Source organism: Oryctolagus cuniculus, chromosome 5 (assembly GCF_051225735.1).
Source record: "Oryctolagus cuniculus isolate XC-2025 breed Fujian yellow rabbit chromosome 5, ASM5122573v1, whole genome shotgun sequence".
Classification (NCBI taxonomy): domain Eukaryota; kingdom Metazoa; phylum Chordata; class Mammalia; order Lagomorpha; family Leporidae; genus Oryctolagus; species Oryctolagus cuniculus.
Window position 1 is genome coordinate 10,322,229 of NC_142871.1, and position 14,979 is coordinate 10,337,207.

The window sequence follows — 14,979 nt, forward strand, 5'->3', positions numbered from 1 at the left end:
CCCATGGCAATGGAGACAGGCATATGGGGAGATCCAGGGCCTGAACGAGGCTATCTATTCCTTCTGGAGTGGAATACACAGGGGCCTGGGGGCAGGGTTAGGGGGTCCCAGCTAACTGCAAATCACATGAGGAAGTACAGCCAGCCCTCAGCTCATGGAACTGTGCAGGCCTTTGCTTTCAGAGAGCGTTTGAGTGGGCATGCGTGCGGGCACACCAGCTACCTGCTGCCACACAGCGTGTGCAGTGATAGACTAACATTAACTAGCTTTACATCAGAGAGGGGTGTGTTTTGCCAGTTCTAACAGAGACACCATCAGGGTTAGTGACATCCCCATGAGAGATTGCTCTAGTGATGGTGTGGCATTCAGAGAAAGGGGACAGCTGCGGGAGCATGAGGGAGACAGAACAGTAGACACAGATTCAGGGGGTGGGGGGAACTGTGGATCTCACAGTTGGGCGGGGTTGCTGGCCTATAGATGACTGTCCCTGCGTCTGATGGTGACCCTGATCCAGTGTGCTGTGATCAGGGTGAGTGGGTCATATGACAGGAAACAGAAACCCCTGCAAATGGGGCTCTCTAGGGTCATTTCTCTCAGAAACTGAACATGGGGTTGGCATACAACACGTCACTGAGTTCCTCCAGTGCACACCACTGCTGTAACCACAGCGTGCTGGGTTGCTCGGTTGTTTTCAGAGGACTTGTGTACAAGGTGGAGTGTACTCTAAATCAGGCGTCCCGGGGAACCTGCTGCTGAATCTGTAGTCAGGAAAACTTAAGTGAAACTCTTCTCGGACTCAAGATGATCAGCTTCATGACCCAAGATCACTCCCACGCCCATAGTCACGCAACTCTGCAAAAGGCAACCAAATAAGGATAAATATACAGCAGGGCTTGAAATAGGAAATCTAATTCCACTGTACATCGGGCTATTTTGGTTTCTCAACTATACCAATTCAGAATGTGCTTTGGGGACTGCATTTTTCTCTCTAATTGATTGGAATGAAGTTGATTGTTCACGACAATGTTGGCTCCCCGCGCCTGCCTCCCGCTTAGCAAATAGTTCTCTTTCCTCTTAAAATGTGAAGAATAGCTCTAAATTTAACATGGGAAAGGGCAACCTTATTTTTTTGCTTAAATAATAGAGGGAGAGCTTCAACCCTTCGTGAAATGTGGTCTTTGCTATTCTGTCCACCCCTCCGGCTTGGACGAATGGCAGAGCGAAGACATCATTAACTTTAGATCTGCCCATGAGCAGCAGGAGGAGCAGGAGGCCTCGTCCTCCATCCTCTAACCGGAGTGGTGTCTTTTCCTGACTTCATCAGAACCACAGGAAGAACCCATGACCAGCTGGCTCCATATTTTCTCCAACTGAACTGTAAGTCACAGGGCCCATGAGGTGCTCCTGCCTCTGAGACGCTCCTACACATGGGCCTCCATGATCAAATAAGTTAGAGCCCCTGTTTATGGCCCCTCTTCTTGGAGACTCTGAGAAGCCCTGAGGCAAGGAAACCTGTTGGCTTCTGTTTGCCAAACTTATCCAATCAAACAAACCTGACCCCCTATCCCCCAGGTAGCATCCAGCACCCACTGAGGCCTATGCACCAAGACACCCACTGGGAAGAGTGCTGAGCTTTTTAGCCCTTCCCTCACCGTGCACATGCAGAGAAAGGAAGATATGCCAAGAGACAGGGAGACAGTGTCCTCCCTGTCCTGCCAGGGCCAGGAGCCAGACCGCAGCTTGCAGAGAACTAGCCCAGGCCCTTCCTGTCCATCACCATGAAAGAGGCAGCATTAGTGGGGGTAGCTTGGATGTATCCCCGAGCACTTAATTTTCCATCTCTGGAATTTGAGGTTGCACTTATTTATAGTGCACGCAGCAACCAGTCCATCAGATGCTTTGAATGTTTTAAAAAGGGCATTGGGCCCTGCACAGCTGACCTAAATAAGACACTGTTTTCTAGATGGCATGTAATTTGCTATGGAGTGAAATATTTTATCAGGCTGTATAATCGCATTTTAAGAGGTTATTAATATTATAAGCAAGAGTAAATCAAGGAGTCCTATCTCAGTCAAGCATCACTCAGGGGGCTGACGCTGTGGTGAAATGGGTAAAGCCACCACTTGCAGCACCGGCATACCATATGGGCGCTGGTTCAAGTCCCGGCTGCTCCACTTCCGATTCAGCTCCCTGCTATGGCCTGGGAAAGCAGTAGAGGATGGCCCAAGTCCTTGGGCCCCTGCACCTGCATGGGAGACCTGGAAGAAGCTCCTGGCTCCTGGCTTCAGATCAGCTCAGCTCCAGCTTTTGTGGCCATTTGGGATGTGAACCAGCCAAAGGAAGATTTCTCTCTCTCTCTGCCTCTGACCCCCTGTAACTCTGCCTTACAAATAAATAAATAAATAAATATTTTTTAAAAAGTTACTAAAATGTAAGGACACTGCCCAATGCGAAGTCATGACTGCAGACACTGCTCTGGCCACATGGGAAGGAACACTCAGTAAGCCCAAGTCATGGAACTCTGTCCAAAGGTGATGGATGTCTTTTTCCAAATAATGTAAATTCAGGGTGCACATGTGGGGAGGGGGCTGCTTCCTAGAAATAGGCCCGGTAGGCCATGATGAGTAACTCAGGGGCGAGTAGGCTTGTCCGAGAGGACTGGGCATGTGCCTGGTGGCCATGGCAAGCGACACTTTCAGTTCAGGTGGTCTCATTGTGTGATGAAGCAGGATTCCTAGACTGCTAACCTGGCAGCATGGAACCCAGGGCAGGGCGAGCTCAGAACCTCCTGCAGGAAGGCTATGCTCACCAGGCGATGCCTCCATGAGCAGTAGAACGGAAGACTGGGGTCACTGGTGACGGCAAGACACAAAGCAGGGGAACCGGGCCAGGTCCCGGGTATCAGACTTGGAGCACTGGGGTAGAGCCCAGTGGGCTCTGGTGTTGAGTTCCCAAGGCACACAGGGAGGTGCCTGCTGCTTCAGGCCAGGGCAAGCGCTAGGTCCATCTCCAGGAGGAAACAGGGCCTCCGCCCACAGTTGTGCAGCTCATGGATTTGCCCGATGCGGGCGGGAGCGGCGGCGATCCTGCCTGTGTTCTGTGCACCAGGCCATGCGCTCGAGTGCTGGGCTGCAACTGCCCCTCGAGGGGCACCTTTTTCTGGTTCTGGAAAGATACCACAGGCAAGTACTGGCTTTGGAAACGTGAGAACTTGGCATTCAGAAGCTAGAAACCAATTAAAAACATTGCAGTCTGTGGGTGGGGAGTATCTTACACCTCAAGTGTATTCAGTCAAAAAAAAAAATCCTAAGAAAGATTCCAAGGTCAGGGCCAGCGTGGCGGCACAGCACATTAAGCTGCCTGTGATGCTCGCATTAAATGTCAGTGCTGGTGAGTCCAGCTGCTCCACTTCTGATCCAGCTCCCTGCTCATGCACCTGGGAAAGCAGTGGAGGACGGCTCAAGTGCTTGAACCCCTGCCACCCACGTGGGAGAACTGGATCGAATTAGAGGCTTTTGGCTTCAAGCCTGGCCCTGCGACCATTTGGGGAGTGAACCAGTGGATGGAAGATCTCTCTCTCTCTGTCTTTGTAATTCTGCCTTTCAAGTAAATAAATAAACCTTCAAAAAAAAAAAGAAAGATTCCAAGGCCTCCAGGTCTGAAGGTACAGAAAGAACTGTGTGATTCAAGAAGCATTCAAGTGCACACTTCCAGAGTGCCTTTGGAGTTCAGAGAATAGGTCACACAGATGTTGCTCCTCAAGAGTGGCAGCGCGCTCAACATATCTCCTCCTGCTGGGCTCTATCCCAGTGCTCCAAGTCTGATACCCGGGATCCGGCCCGGTTCCCCTGCTTTGTGTCTTGCCGTCACCAGTGACCCCAGTCTTCTGTTCTACTGCTCATGGAGGCATCGCCTGGTGAGCATAGCCTTCCTGCAGGAGGTTCTGAGCTCGCCCTGCCCTGGGTTCCATGCTGCCAGGTTAGCAGTCTAGGAATCCTGCTTCATCACACAATGAGACCACCTGAACTGAAAGTGTTGCTTGCCATGGCCACCAGGCACATGCCCAGTCCTCTCGGACAAGCCTACTCACTCCTGAGTTACTCATCATGGCCTACCGGGCCTACTTCTAGGAAGCAGGTCCTCTGTGCATGCACACTCTGAGTTCCAAACCAGGCAGTCCAGACTAGGACAGGTGCAGACGAGGCTTCTAGGTCCTCGATACCCATGTGCACAGTGCTGGCTGGCATTCAGAGAAGTGACTCGAAGCACTCGGTAACTCCTATTTTACTTGTTGAGGTGGAAAGTGGAAGATACAGAGTTCGAAAGAATATCAACCACAAAGGTTGAAGCAGCAAGCTGTTTTGATGAAATTCTCACATAGAAAATTGAGTGTCATGGAGCCATAAGCTTTGGGGAGCAAAGGACTGTACCTCTCTACTCGCCCAGAGTAAGAACAGTACCTACCACCATACTGGGTACTCAGTCAACACGTGGTGTGTGAGTGAAAAATAAACACTATCTTAAACATAGTCAAAAAAGGTTTTTATTAGGTTAGGTAGTCTTTCCTCATACATAGGACAGAGCCTAATTTAAAAAGTATTTTATAGTTTCTACTCTTTAATACATAGAGAGAATATGATAATTAAGAAAAACATACCATAAATGGATTAAGCACTTGATGATGCAAGAGGTTGATACCATAGGTTTTAATAGTAAATAAGAGTGAAACATGCCATATATTTATGTGTTTATAGACTGGCAAAATGATGACGCAAAGAGGAAAATATTTTTGATTGGGGGAATGATAAAGGATGTTTCTATCACTGGGATGCTCATAGGCCAAAAACACTCATGCTTCACGTTGCCAGAACACTTGACAGTTTACAAGATGGCTGAACATACGTGCTCATGTTTGATGGTCACAAGAGGACAGCATCGTAAAGAAAAGCGTTTGCACCACTCTTTTGTAAGAAAGCATCCAGGGGCCGGCGCTGTGGCATAGCGGATAAAGCTGCCACAGTGCCAGCATCGCATTTGGGCACCGGTTTGAGTCCCAGCTGCTCTACTTCTGATCCAGCTCTCTGCTATGGCCTGGGACAGCAGTGGAAGCTGGCCCAAGTCCTTGGGTCCCTGCACCTGCGTGGGAGACCCGGAAGAAACTCCTAGCTCTTGGCTTCGGATCAGCTGAGCTCTGGCTGTTGTGGTCATTTGGGGAGTGAACCAATGGAATGGAAGACCTCTCTCTCTGGTCTACCTCTTTCTATAACTCTGTCTTTCAAATAAATAAAAATAAAATCTTAATTAAAAAAAGCATCCAGTGGATTATAAAATATAACAGCTCTCTAAAGCTTTCTGGTCTATCATCAGCAATTCACCTGAAAACCTAGAAGGAGATAGGAAAGATACACTCTAAAATAAAGACCAAAAGAAGAAATCTATAAAGGCAGCTTTGATTTACTGTGATAAAGACAGACACCTTATTCAACCTGGAAGCGTTACAGAGCAGGATTCTCAAAGGTAAGTAATGGGCTGGTGGAAGGGAGCGATGCGACTCAAGCTTTGAAAGTCTAGTTTCAGCTCAGTCAAGAGGAATGGTCACCACACTTAGCGCTGAGATTGCGCTGTACTGACCATTCTTCGTGGCAGTTATGGCCCAGGCAGCCAGAGCAGAGGCCTGCGAACCGCAATCGGGGAAGGCAGGTGCCGCGGCTCTCGGGCCAGCCCAGAGTTCCTCCACCTGACCTCCGGCTTCTTGTTCTTGTTTCCTTGCTTTCCGAGAATGCGTCGTGGCTACCCTGCTGGAGAGTGTGATGGGATATTCCGGAAACATACATAACGTTTCTATTTAAACAGAAAAAGCTGCCTTTGAAATAGGGGTGCATATCAACGGTGCTCTCCTTGAGAAAACATTTTCAAACAGGCTAGAAGCGTGTCAAAATATTGCTCTGCTAGGCCTTCTACTTAGTAAAGCAGAAAGTAGAAGAAATACAGAGAGACAACTCACTTCCCGCAAAGTAACCTCTCTTAATAATTCAATGGAAATCTTTTTCCTATGCATGCACTTAATTAGGCAATAGCGTTGAAAGCTCTCTGCACTCTGTTTTTGACAATTATCTTGTATCTAGCAGCAGCGAGAATGATTTGACCAATGTATGAGAGCTCTTCAAGAAGTCCATGAAAGATGCTTATGATGAAAAAAAGTATACACAGATGTCAAAATCTTCTGCACCAAAACAAACTTATCCTTGAATTCCTTTTTACATACGAGCCTTACCAGATTTTTTTTTATAGTTTAATGTATTTTAATAGCAAACTTACAGGAACAGCACAGAAGACAGACAACATTAAAAACATGTACTTGCATGTAGGACAACTCAGTTAGAAAAGTATAGTGAATGGATGGAATCTACTGTATGATAAAAATGCTACAAACACCATTTAGTTGCCGTCAATAAGAAATTTACTTGTTTTAAAAAAAATCCAGGCCGGCGCCGCGGCTCACTAGGCTAATCCTCCGCCTAGCGGTGCAGGCACACCGGGTTCTAGTCCCGGTAGGGGCTCCGGATTTTGTCCCGGTTGCCCCTCTTCCAGGCCAGCCCTCTGCTGTGGCCAGGGAGTGCAGTGGAGGATGGCCCAGGTGCTTGGGCCCTGCACCCCATGGGAGACCAGGAAAAGCACCTGGCTCCTGGCTCCTGCCATCGGATCAGCGCGGTGCGCCGGCCGCAGCGCGCCAACCGCGGCGGCTACTGGAGGGTGAACCAACGGCAAAGGAAGACCTTTCTCTCTGTCTCTCTCTCTCACTGTCCACTCTGCCTGTCAAAAAAAATAAAAAATAAAAAAAATAAAAAAAAATCCAAATGCTGGCATTGTCCAGAAAAATTTAACAGGTTTATTTATAATTGTTATAAAGTTGAACTGCTGAAACTTGTTCACTGAAACATTTTGACTTGCATTAATGCTTTACGTCCCCGCATTTATATTAAAAATCCACACACAAATGAAAATGGAAAAACTGCCAATACCTGATTTCTGTCCCCTATTTTCCATTCGCAATCATATACTTAGGTACCTTTTGACCCATGGGAAAAAATATCTAACGTTCGGAACTACCAATAACAGGAAGAAGAGAAAAAAATTTTTTGAGAATGAAATGTTTCCCGTCATAGTGGATTCTTAAGCACGTTCTCCACGTATGCGGCGTGCTAGCTGGATGTCTTTTGGCATAATTGTTACACGTTTGGCATGGATAGCACACAGGTTGGTGTCTTCAAAAAGGCCAACCAGATAGGCCTCACTTGCCTCCTGCAAAGCACCAATAGCTGCGCTCTGGAAGCGCAGATCTGTTTTGAAGTCCTGAGCGATTTCTCGCACCAGACGCTGGAAGGGGAGTTTGCGAATCAGAAGCTCAGTGGACTTCTGATAACGTCTGATTTCACGAAGTGCCACAGTACCAGGCCTGTAACGATGAGGTTTCTTCACCCCTCCAGTAGAGGGCGCACTCTTGCGAGCGGCTTTTGTAGCCAGTTGCTTCCTGGGTGCTTTACCACCAGTCGATTTGCGGGCAGTCTGCTTTGTACGAGCCATGGTATAAAGACCTCCTTACTTAACCTTGGCCGACTGCCGGCGCCCCTGTCTCGGAACGAGGCCCGATCCTCCCGGCCCGCGGAGCTGGGACTGACGCCCGGGACGCGCAGGGAACTTCCCGCTGCCCTGGCTCCACCGTCGGGCGCGGCGCCAAGGTGCGGGCTCCGTCGCGAGGGTGGCCAAGGGCTGCCCGGGTGCCCCTCACGGACTGGGGCGGCCCCTCCGCCTCCCAGAGGCCTGAGCCTTACCAGATTTTAAAAATCATCTCATCTCTGGGCCGGCACTGTGGTGTATGGGTTCAGCCGCCACCTGCAGTGCCAGCATCCCATATGGGCACTGCTTCGAGACCCAGCTGCTCCACTTCTGATCCAGCTCTCTGCTATGGCCTGGGAAAGCAGTAAAAGTTGGCCCAAGTCCTTGGGCCCTGCATCCATGTGGGAGTCCCAGAGATGATCCTGACTCTGGATCGGCACAGCTCCGGCCATTGCAGCCAACTGGAGAGTGAACCATTAGATGGAAGACCTCTCTTTCTCTCTCTCTGCCTTTCCCTCTCTCTGTGTAACTCTGACTTTCAAATAAATAAATAAATCTTTTTTAAAAAATCATTGCATCTTATACCCTAATCATGGAGAAATTGAAATGCCAAAGATATGTTTTAAAAATTGACAGGGAAGAAAAGCCCATCAGTGTTTGAAACTGACTAGAGCTAGGGCTCCTTACATTCTGGGAACTGTAATGCTCACAGGTTGCTAGCTGTCAAAATTTGAAACAGAACCTACAGGGGCCGAGAAGTTTGGGGAAAAAAAAATGTGGTCAGAGGCATGGCTGGCGTGGGCTTCAGCTGACTTCAACAAACACCAAAATAGCACCAGCGTCTGTCTCAGATAAACTTGCCTTCCCAGCAGTCTCGTTTCTGCAACAAGACATTTCTATTCCATTTTCCTGAAAGCGTATTAAGCTCGCAGTGAAATGACAGTCCTGCCAGCTTTGTGTGGAGCCTGGAAGCTCTGCAGCTTTCTAATCTCCAGTCGCCACCCTTGGAAAGGCTCTGTCCTGCTCGCTCTGCTCCGAATGCGTGCAGGAAGCCTGCCAGGGGTGTGCAGCCTGCCTTCCTGCAGGAACAAGCGTGCATGTGACTTTAGAATTCCTGAAGCTCACCTGTTAATCTGGCGGTACTTGAAGTACCGAAAGTGTGCCTTGTGGAAATAAGACGCCTTAGGTAACGTTGTCTTAAAAAAAAAAAAAAAAGCTTTCTGTCAGCATTCTAACTTGAGACACCTGAAATACGGTGCCAATCTCAGGACCCTGGACCATCTGTCCTGTGTTTTCAGGCATCTAGGGCTCCTTTATTTTTTTCCTAAGATTTGTTTTATTTATTTGAAAAGGCAAAGTTACAGAGAGGGTGAGACACACACACACACACACACACACACACAGATCTTCCATCTGCTGGTTTGCTCCCCAAATGATCATAAATGGCCAGGGTTGCATCAGACCAAAGCCAGGAGCCAAGAACCCCATCCAGGTCTCCTGGATGGGTACAGGGGCCCAAGCACTAGGGCCATTTTCTGCTGCCTTTCCAGGCACATTAGCAGGGAGCTAGATGGGAAGTGGCACAGCGGGGACTCCAGCTGGCTTTCACATGGGATGCCTGCGTTGCTTGTGGCAGCTTCACCTGCTGTGCCACAATGCTGGCCCCCATGTAGGGCTCTTGAAACACCATCTCCTGGTCCCCAGCACAGAGCAAGCCATACCGCAGGCACCTGGGGCTCATGAGGAAGGTTCTAGTTCTCCCACAGACGTGCCTTGTCCCAGGGGCTTTCAGTCAGTCTGCCCTGTGGTGCGTATCCAGTCAGTCACTCCATGCTGTGGTGTGTATCCAGCAGGCATCACCACAATGCCAGCTGCTCCCCCTGGCTCAAGAGCAACCACTGGTTTGCTTTCATCACCTTTCAGCCCTGTGTATATTGGGAAAGGAGCTTTCAGGCAGAAGAGAGGGGCGTGAGAAAGAAGGTAGAGGTCCGCGAGCCACACCCTGCAGAATGAAAGCAGACGGGGGTCCCACAGGAGTCGTCGTCACTCTCACAGTTCTGTAGTCAGGACTCTGCAACTCGCCTGCATTGGATGCAGAGTCTCTGCTTCTGCTCCCTACAGTAAACAGTGACGTCATCCTCAAGCTGTTCTGTGCCTCCAGGGGAGAGACCGCCAAGCACAGAGGGCAAGGCTTGCCCTGTATCCCTCTGAGCAGACTGGGAGAACCGATGTCCTAGAGTGGCAGTGCCTGGTGCGGACTGGAAGAGGTGCAGGCTGTAGGAGTCAGGTGCAGAGAAGACGGTCTCCAAGTGGAGCCCATGGCGTCCATGTCACCTGGGCACTTGTTAGACACACGAGTTCTCAGCGCCACCCTCCCCCCCCAACAATGCAGAATGCTGGGAATGTGGCCCGGCTATCTGTGTTCACCAAGCCCTTCCAGGGATCACCTGCAGGCTTGGGGACACGGGCACTGTGGCTAAGGAAGGACTTGCTTTTCAGTCTTGGCTCCGCCACTTGACAGCTGTGTGAGCTTGAGCAAGTTAGTCTTTCGGAGCTCGTGGATAGCATTAAATGAGGTAACATATTTGAAGCACTTAGCGTGATTCCAGACATCCAGCGTGCACTCGACAAATCCTAGCAGCCGTGGTCAGCATTATGTATAAGGGGAAGCAGTAAGGCTTGGTCTTTGGAACTTCAACAAGCTAGCTCAGTATTACCAGTGCAAAGGGCCCTTTCAGGCACTGAGGGGTCCAAGGGTCAAACGCTTCCGCAGGAGCGCATCCACGAAGAAATGAGAACTGAACAGAGGCTCTCAGTCCCGACTCATAATCCTTACCCTCACGGAGCTTTTAAACCATTCCCTGCCCTCCACCTCAGAGCCTTAATCTCCAGGGGAGGTCCTGGGCATCTATTTTATTCTTTAAAGATTTATTTATTTCCTTGAGAGAGCGAGAGCGGGAGAGGGAGAGGGAGAGAGGTGTCTTCCATCTGCTGGTTCATTTCCCAAATGGCAGCAATGGCCGGAGCTGGGCTGTTCCAAAACCAGGAGCCAGGAGCTTCTTCCGAGTCTCCCACGTAGATGCAGAGGCCCGAGTACCTGGGCCATCTTCTATTGCTTTCCCAGGCACATTAACATGGAGCTGGATCAGAAGTGGAGCAGTCAGGACTCACATCGGCACCCATATGGGATGCCGGCACCACAGGCAGTGGGCACAGTGCCGGCCCCTGGGCATCTGTTATTTTTAAAAATCTCAAAGAATTCTACTAAAACAGTAGTGCAATCAAAGGTGACAATAATTAGAGCTAATATTTATGGAGTACTTCTTTGTGCCAGGCTTTGTGCTAACTTCTCTATTGCACATTGCTTCATATAATTCTCACAGCAACTCTATGAGGTGGTGCTATGGTGCACTTCAAAAACTTGACATTGAATTTCCACAGTGATAGTATCGGGAGGTACTTCTGCCATGGGGACTCTGCCCTCATGAGCAGACTACTGCTGTTATTACAGGAGCAGGGGTGTGATGAATTCTGATGAGCTCTGGCCTCTCCCCTGCCCCCCATCTTGTAATGCCTTCCACATGTGATGCAGTTCATAAGCCCTCACCAGGTTCAGCCCCTCAGCCTTGAACTTCCCAGCCTCCAGAACTGAGTGGAATAAGCTGTTTCCATTTACAGTACATCCAGTCTATGCTGGTGTTAGCAGTAGAAAACAGACTAAGACAAGGAAGCTCTTTCCTTTTTTTTTATTATTATTATTTTTGACAGGCAGAGTGGAAAGTGAGAGAAAGAGACAGAGAGAAAGGTCTTCCTTTGCCGTTGGTTCACCCTCCAATGGCTGCCGCGGCCGGCGTGCTGCGGCCGGCACACAGCACTGATCCGATGGCAGGAGCCAGGTGCTTCTCCTGGTCTCCCATGGGGTGCAGGGCCCAAGCACTTGGGCCATCCTCTACTGCACTCCCTGGCCACAGCAGAGAGCTGGCCTGGAAGAAGGGCAACCGGGACAGAATCCGGCGCCCCGAAGGGAACTAGAACCCGGTGTGCCGGTGCCGCAAGCCTTCCTTTATTTTACAGTTGAGGAGTTTGAGATCTGGAGAAACCAAGTAACCCCAAGGTGACAAAGCTAAGATGTAGTTTAGGGCCTGTACTCAGGTTTTAAGTTACTATCATCATTATTAAACTTTATTTATTCGAAAGGCAGAGTGACAGAGAGAGGGAGAGACAGAAAAAGAGATCTTCCATCCGCTGGTTCACTCCCCAAATGATCCTAATGGCTGGGACTGAGCCAGGAGGAAGCCTCTGGGTCTCCCACATGGGTGCAGGGGCCCAAGCACTTGGCATCCTCAGCTGCTTTCCCAGGTGCACCAGCAGGGAGCTGGCTGGGGAGCAGAGCAGCTGGGATGCCAGCCAGCGCTCCTAGGGGATGCCAGCCACCGAGGCAGCGCTTCGCGCACTGCACCAACAATGGCTGGCCCCAGATTTCAGCTATTACCTGCATTTAAAAGGAATACATTCGTTTACTCATTCATCCAACATGCATTTATGACGCACGACAGACAACTCGCTGGAAGCTGAGAAATATAAAAATGAATGTGGGTCCCCACCCCTCCTCAGGAAACTCCTGCCCCAGAGTGTTGGGGGCAGAGAAAGACAGGCAGAGCGCCGCATTGTCTTCGGACGCCCGGGTCTTAGGCCCCTCAGAAGCCAGGCCTGTCCCCGTGCAAGACCTTAGCGCCCCCGCCCCGGGGCTGGCACCCCACGCTGGCCGGGCTGCCCAGGCTTCCCAGAAGGTCCGCTCTCCCCAGGGAGGACCGCTAGCGAATTTCCAGGAGGACGGCAGAGAAGAGACCAGGGCCTGCTTTGGTTCCAGCATCCTCCAACCAGCTGGGGCTGGGAACCTGGGGCCATCAGCGACCCCCGGTGCCTCCTGGAGTCAGGGTTCTGCATTCTTTCAAACCAGGCAAGTAATTATTGAAACCCTGCGATAGGCGGCGAGGACGCCGCCTGCAGCCCCTACATACCTTCTGCCCCCCCACCCCCACCCCCGGCCCCGCCGCAGCGCGAGCGGGAAGATTTGGGGACCCCGGCCGGACTCCGGACCCGTCTTCAAGTTGCACAGGGACGCGCGGCCGCGGAACCTTTCTCCTCCGCCTCGCTCTCGCTTCCACCCGGGCCCGGTTGGGAGCGGACTCGGTGGTGGGGGACTTAAAACATGGACACCGCGGGCGCTGGGGCTGCGCCGGCCAGGGCTCGGCTGGAGGCCCCGGGACCTGCGGACGACCGGCTTTTCGTGGTGAAAGGTGAACCGCGGTGCGGGCTTCCGGGTGGAGGGGTGATCGCGCTCTGCGGGCGGCGGCCGGGTCGCGTGGCCTCGGGTCTCCCGCGAGCTCGTCTCCCCTGAGGGCCGTATTCCCCTATCCCCTCAGCGATTTGTCCCTCGCCCTGCCTTTTGTGGCTGCTGCCGTTTCTCTTCTCCTCCCCGGGAGAAACGTGGCTCCGCGGTCCTGGGGGAGAGGGGACGGGAACCTGCGTCCCTCGTCCGCACTGGAGAGCGACGCCCCCGAGTGACCGCAGGAGCCACAGGTCACGAAGGTGTCGCAGCGTTCTCCTCTCCAATAACATGGGGCCGTGACGTCTCGAATTTCTAGAGTGACTTTGAATGAGATTCTATTAGTACCTGAGACTTGTGTGCATCTTTTTAACGTTTTTTTTTTTTTTTAACTCTCCCCTCCCCAAACGCCTGGCAGGTGGAATTTTCCTCGGCACCGTTGCTGCAGTGGGAATGTTAGCTGGATTTGTTACGACGTTATCGTTGGCTAAAAAGAAAAGCCCTGAATGGTTCAATAAGGTTTGTGGCACAAACCCGCTCATAGCATTTGTGTGGTTTACAATAAATAGCTTTTTTTTTTTTTTTTTTTTGCATAAAGAAAATGTGGGTGACCTTATATCTTGCATTACGAAGTAAACTTGGGAGACGGTGCTGTGGCAAAGCAGTTAAAGCCGCCGATGGCCTGGGAAGGCAGCGGAAGAAACCCAAGTGCTTGGGCTCCTGCACCCGAGTGGGAGGCCTGGAGGAGGCTCCTGGCTCCCGACTTCGCTGACATTTAGAGAGAGAGCCACGGCCAATGGGTGGGAGATCTTGCTCTCTCTGTGTAACTCTGCCTTTCAAATAAATAAATTAAAAAAAAAAAAAGGTAAAAGATGCATGCATCTTTCCAGAAGCTGCCTTATTACGTGAACCTGAATCTGTAGCTCACGGACTCCAGAAGCACACGCGTTGACAGGCCTTGTTTCCATCTAAAACATGTACTCCTTTTTTGTGTTTTCTTACACTTTGAAAAAGATCTAGTACATCTCCTGTTCACAGCATGACTTTGAATGTAAATCCAGGTCATCCACTGTGAAGTGTAAGAGGCCCCAATATTTTATGTACTATTTAGAAAGAAAAAATGGTGGCAACTAAACTCTGACACTGCTCATTGCGTGAGGAGAAAGTGCATCCTGGGGTCGTGGAAGTGCACGTCAGCTTCCGAGTACAGGGATCGTACGTGTTCACTGCCGCGGACTGTGGCTCTGGAAAAGTGCCCGACACATAGTAGGTGCGCAGTGAAATTCGGTGGCACGGCTGTTATCCACCAAGGGCAGAAAATCCTCACTCCTTGAGCAAGATCGAGCAGCTGCTCTCTGGGGTGGTGAACCTCATTTCCCCGTTGCTGAGACGTTTTCTTAGCCTTCACGTGCAGTTCCATTCACATGCTGCCTGATGGCAGGGGTCGGCGCTGAGGAATGTGCCTGGGCAGTTTGGTTGTGTTTGGGCATCAGGCTGTGCTTACACTAACGTGAGCTGGCTGTGGCGTTCTTCAGCGGTAGCATCTTCTGGGGCCTCCGTGGTGTACGTGGTCTGTTGACCAGAAAGTCAGTGCTGTGCACGACTGTACTTGTTATGAGTGTCCTGTACCTGCCCCCACCCCTGTTGGTCTTATGTATCAGTGCTTCACTGTGTCCACACACGTTTACTTGGAATCTGTCATGTGGCAGGCACTCTGCCAGCCTTGTGGGCTGCACAGAGGAACAGTTACCTGCTTCCCAGGAAGTTGACTGTCTGGGGTGGGGGACAAATATTGAATATTCCCACAGATAACTATGTAATGATCATTTGTTACCAGCTATGAAGGAAAAGTGTTATAGTGACAAATCATAAACCAAATTCCTTTTCTACACACATATATTTAATATTTGTTTATTTGAAAGGCAGAGTTAGAGAGCGAGCTTCCATCCGGTGGTTCATTCCCCAAATACTCACAGTAGTCAGGGCTAGGCCAGGGTGGCAGGGGTCCAAGCACCAGCGCTCATATGGGATGC

The 14,979-nt window shown here is 50.6% G+C and overlaps 2 protein-coding genes across 2 annotated transcripts in view; one reads left to right on the plus strand and one right to left on the minus strand.

The window, feature by feature from the left end:
- Positions 1 to 6,844: 6,844 nt before the first annotated feature.
- LOC138846723 (histone H3.3A) lies at positions 6,845 to 7,633 on the minus strand. Its single transcript, XM_070063299.2, has one exon. It carries the CDS (start codon positions 7,582 to 7,584, stop codon positions 7,174 to 7,176), a length of 411 nt encoding a protein of 136 aa, XP_069919400.1. The 5' UTR covers positions 7,585 to 7,633; the 3' UTR covers positions 6,845 to 7,173.
- A 5,170-nt stretch (positions 7,634 to 12,803) lies between these two features.
- Positions 12,804 to 14,979, plus strand: part of TMEM242 (transmembrane protein 242) — a 35,692-nt gene continuing 33,516 nt past the window's right edge. The window contains exons 1-2 of the mRNA XM_002714955.6: positions 12,804 to 12,917; positions 13,365 to 13,465. Coding sequence (XP_002715001.2) covers positions 12,830 to 12,917; positions 13,365 to 13,465 — 189 coding nt within the window. The 5' untranslated portion in view covers positions 12,804 to 12,829. The remainder of the gene's footprint in view (positions 12,918 to 13,364; positions 13,466 to 14,979) is intronic.

What these genes read in the sequence shown, in the direction of transcription:
- LOC138846723 (XM_070063299.2), bottom strand. Translation starts at nt 7,584, where the DNA reads ATGGCTCGTACAAAGCAGACTGCCCGCAAATCGACTGGTGGTAAAGCA.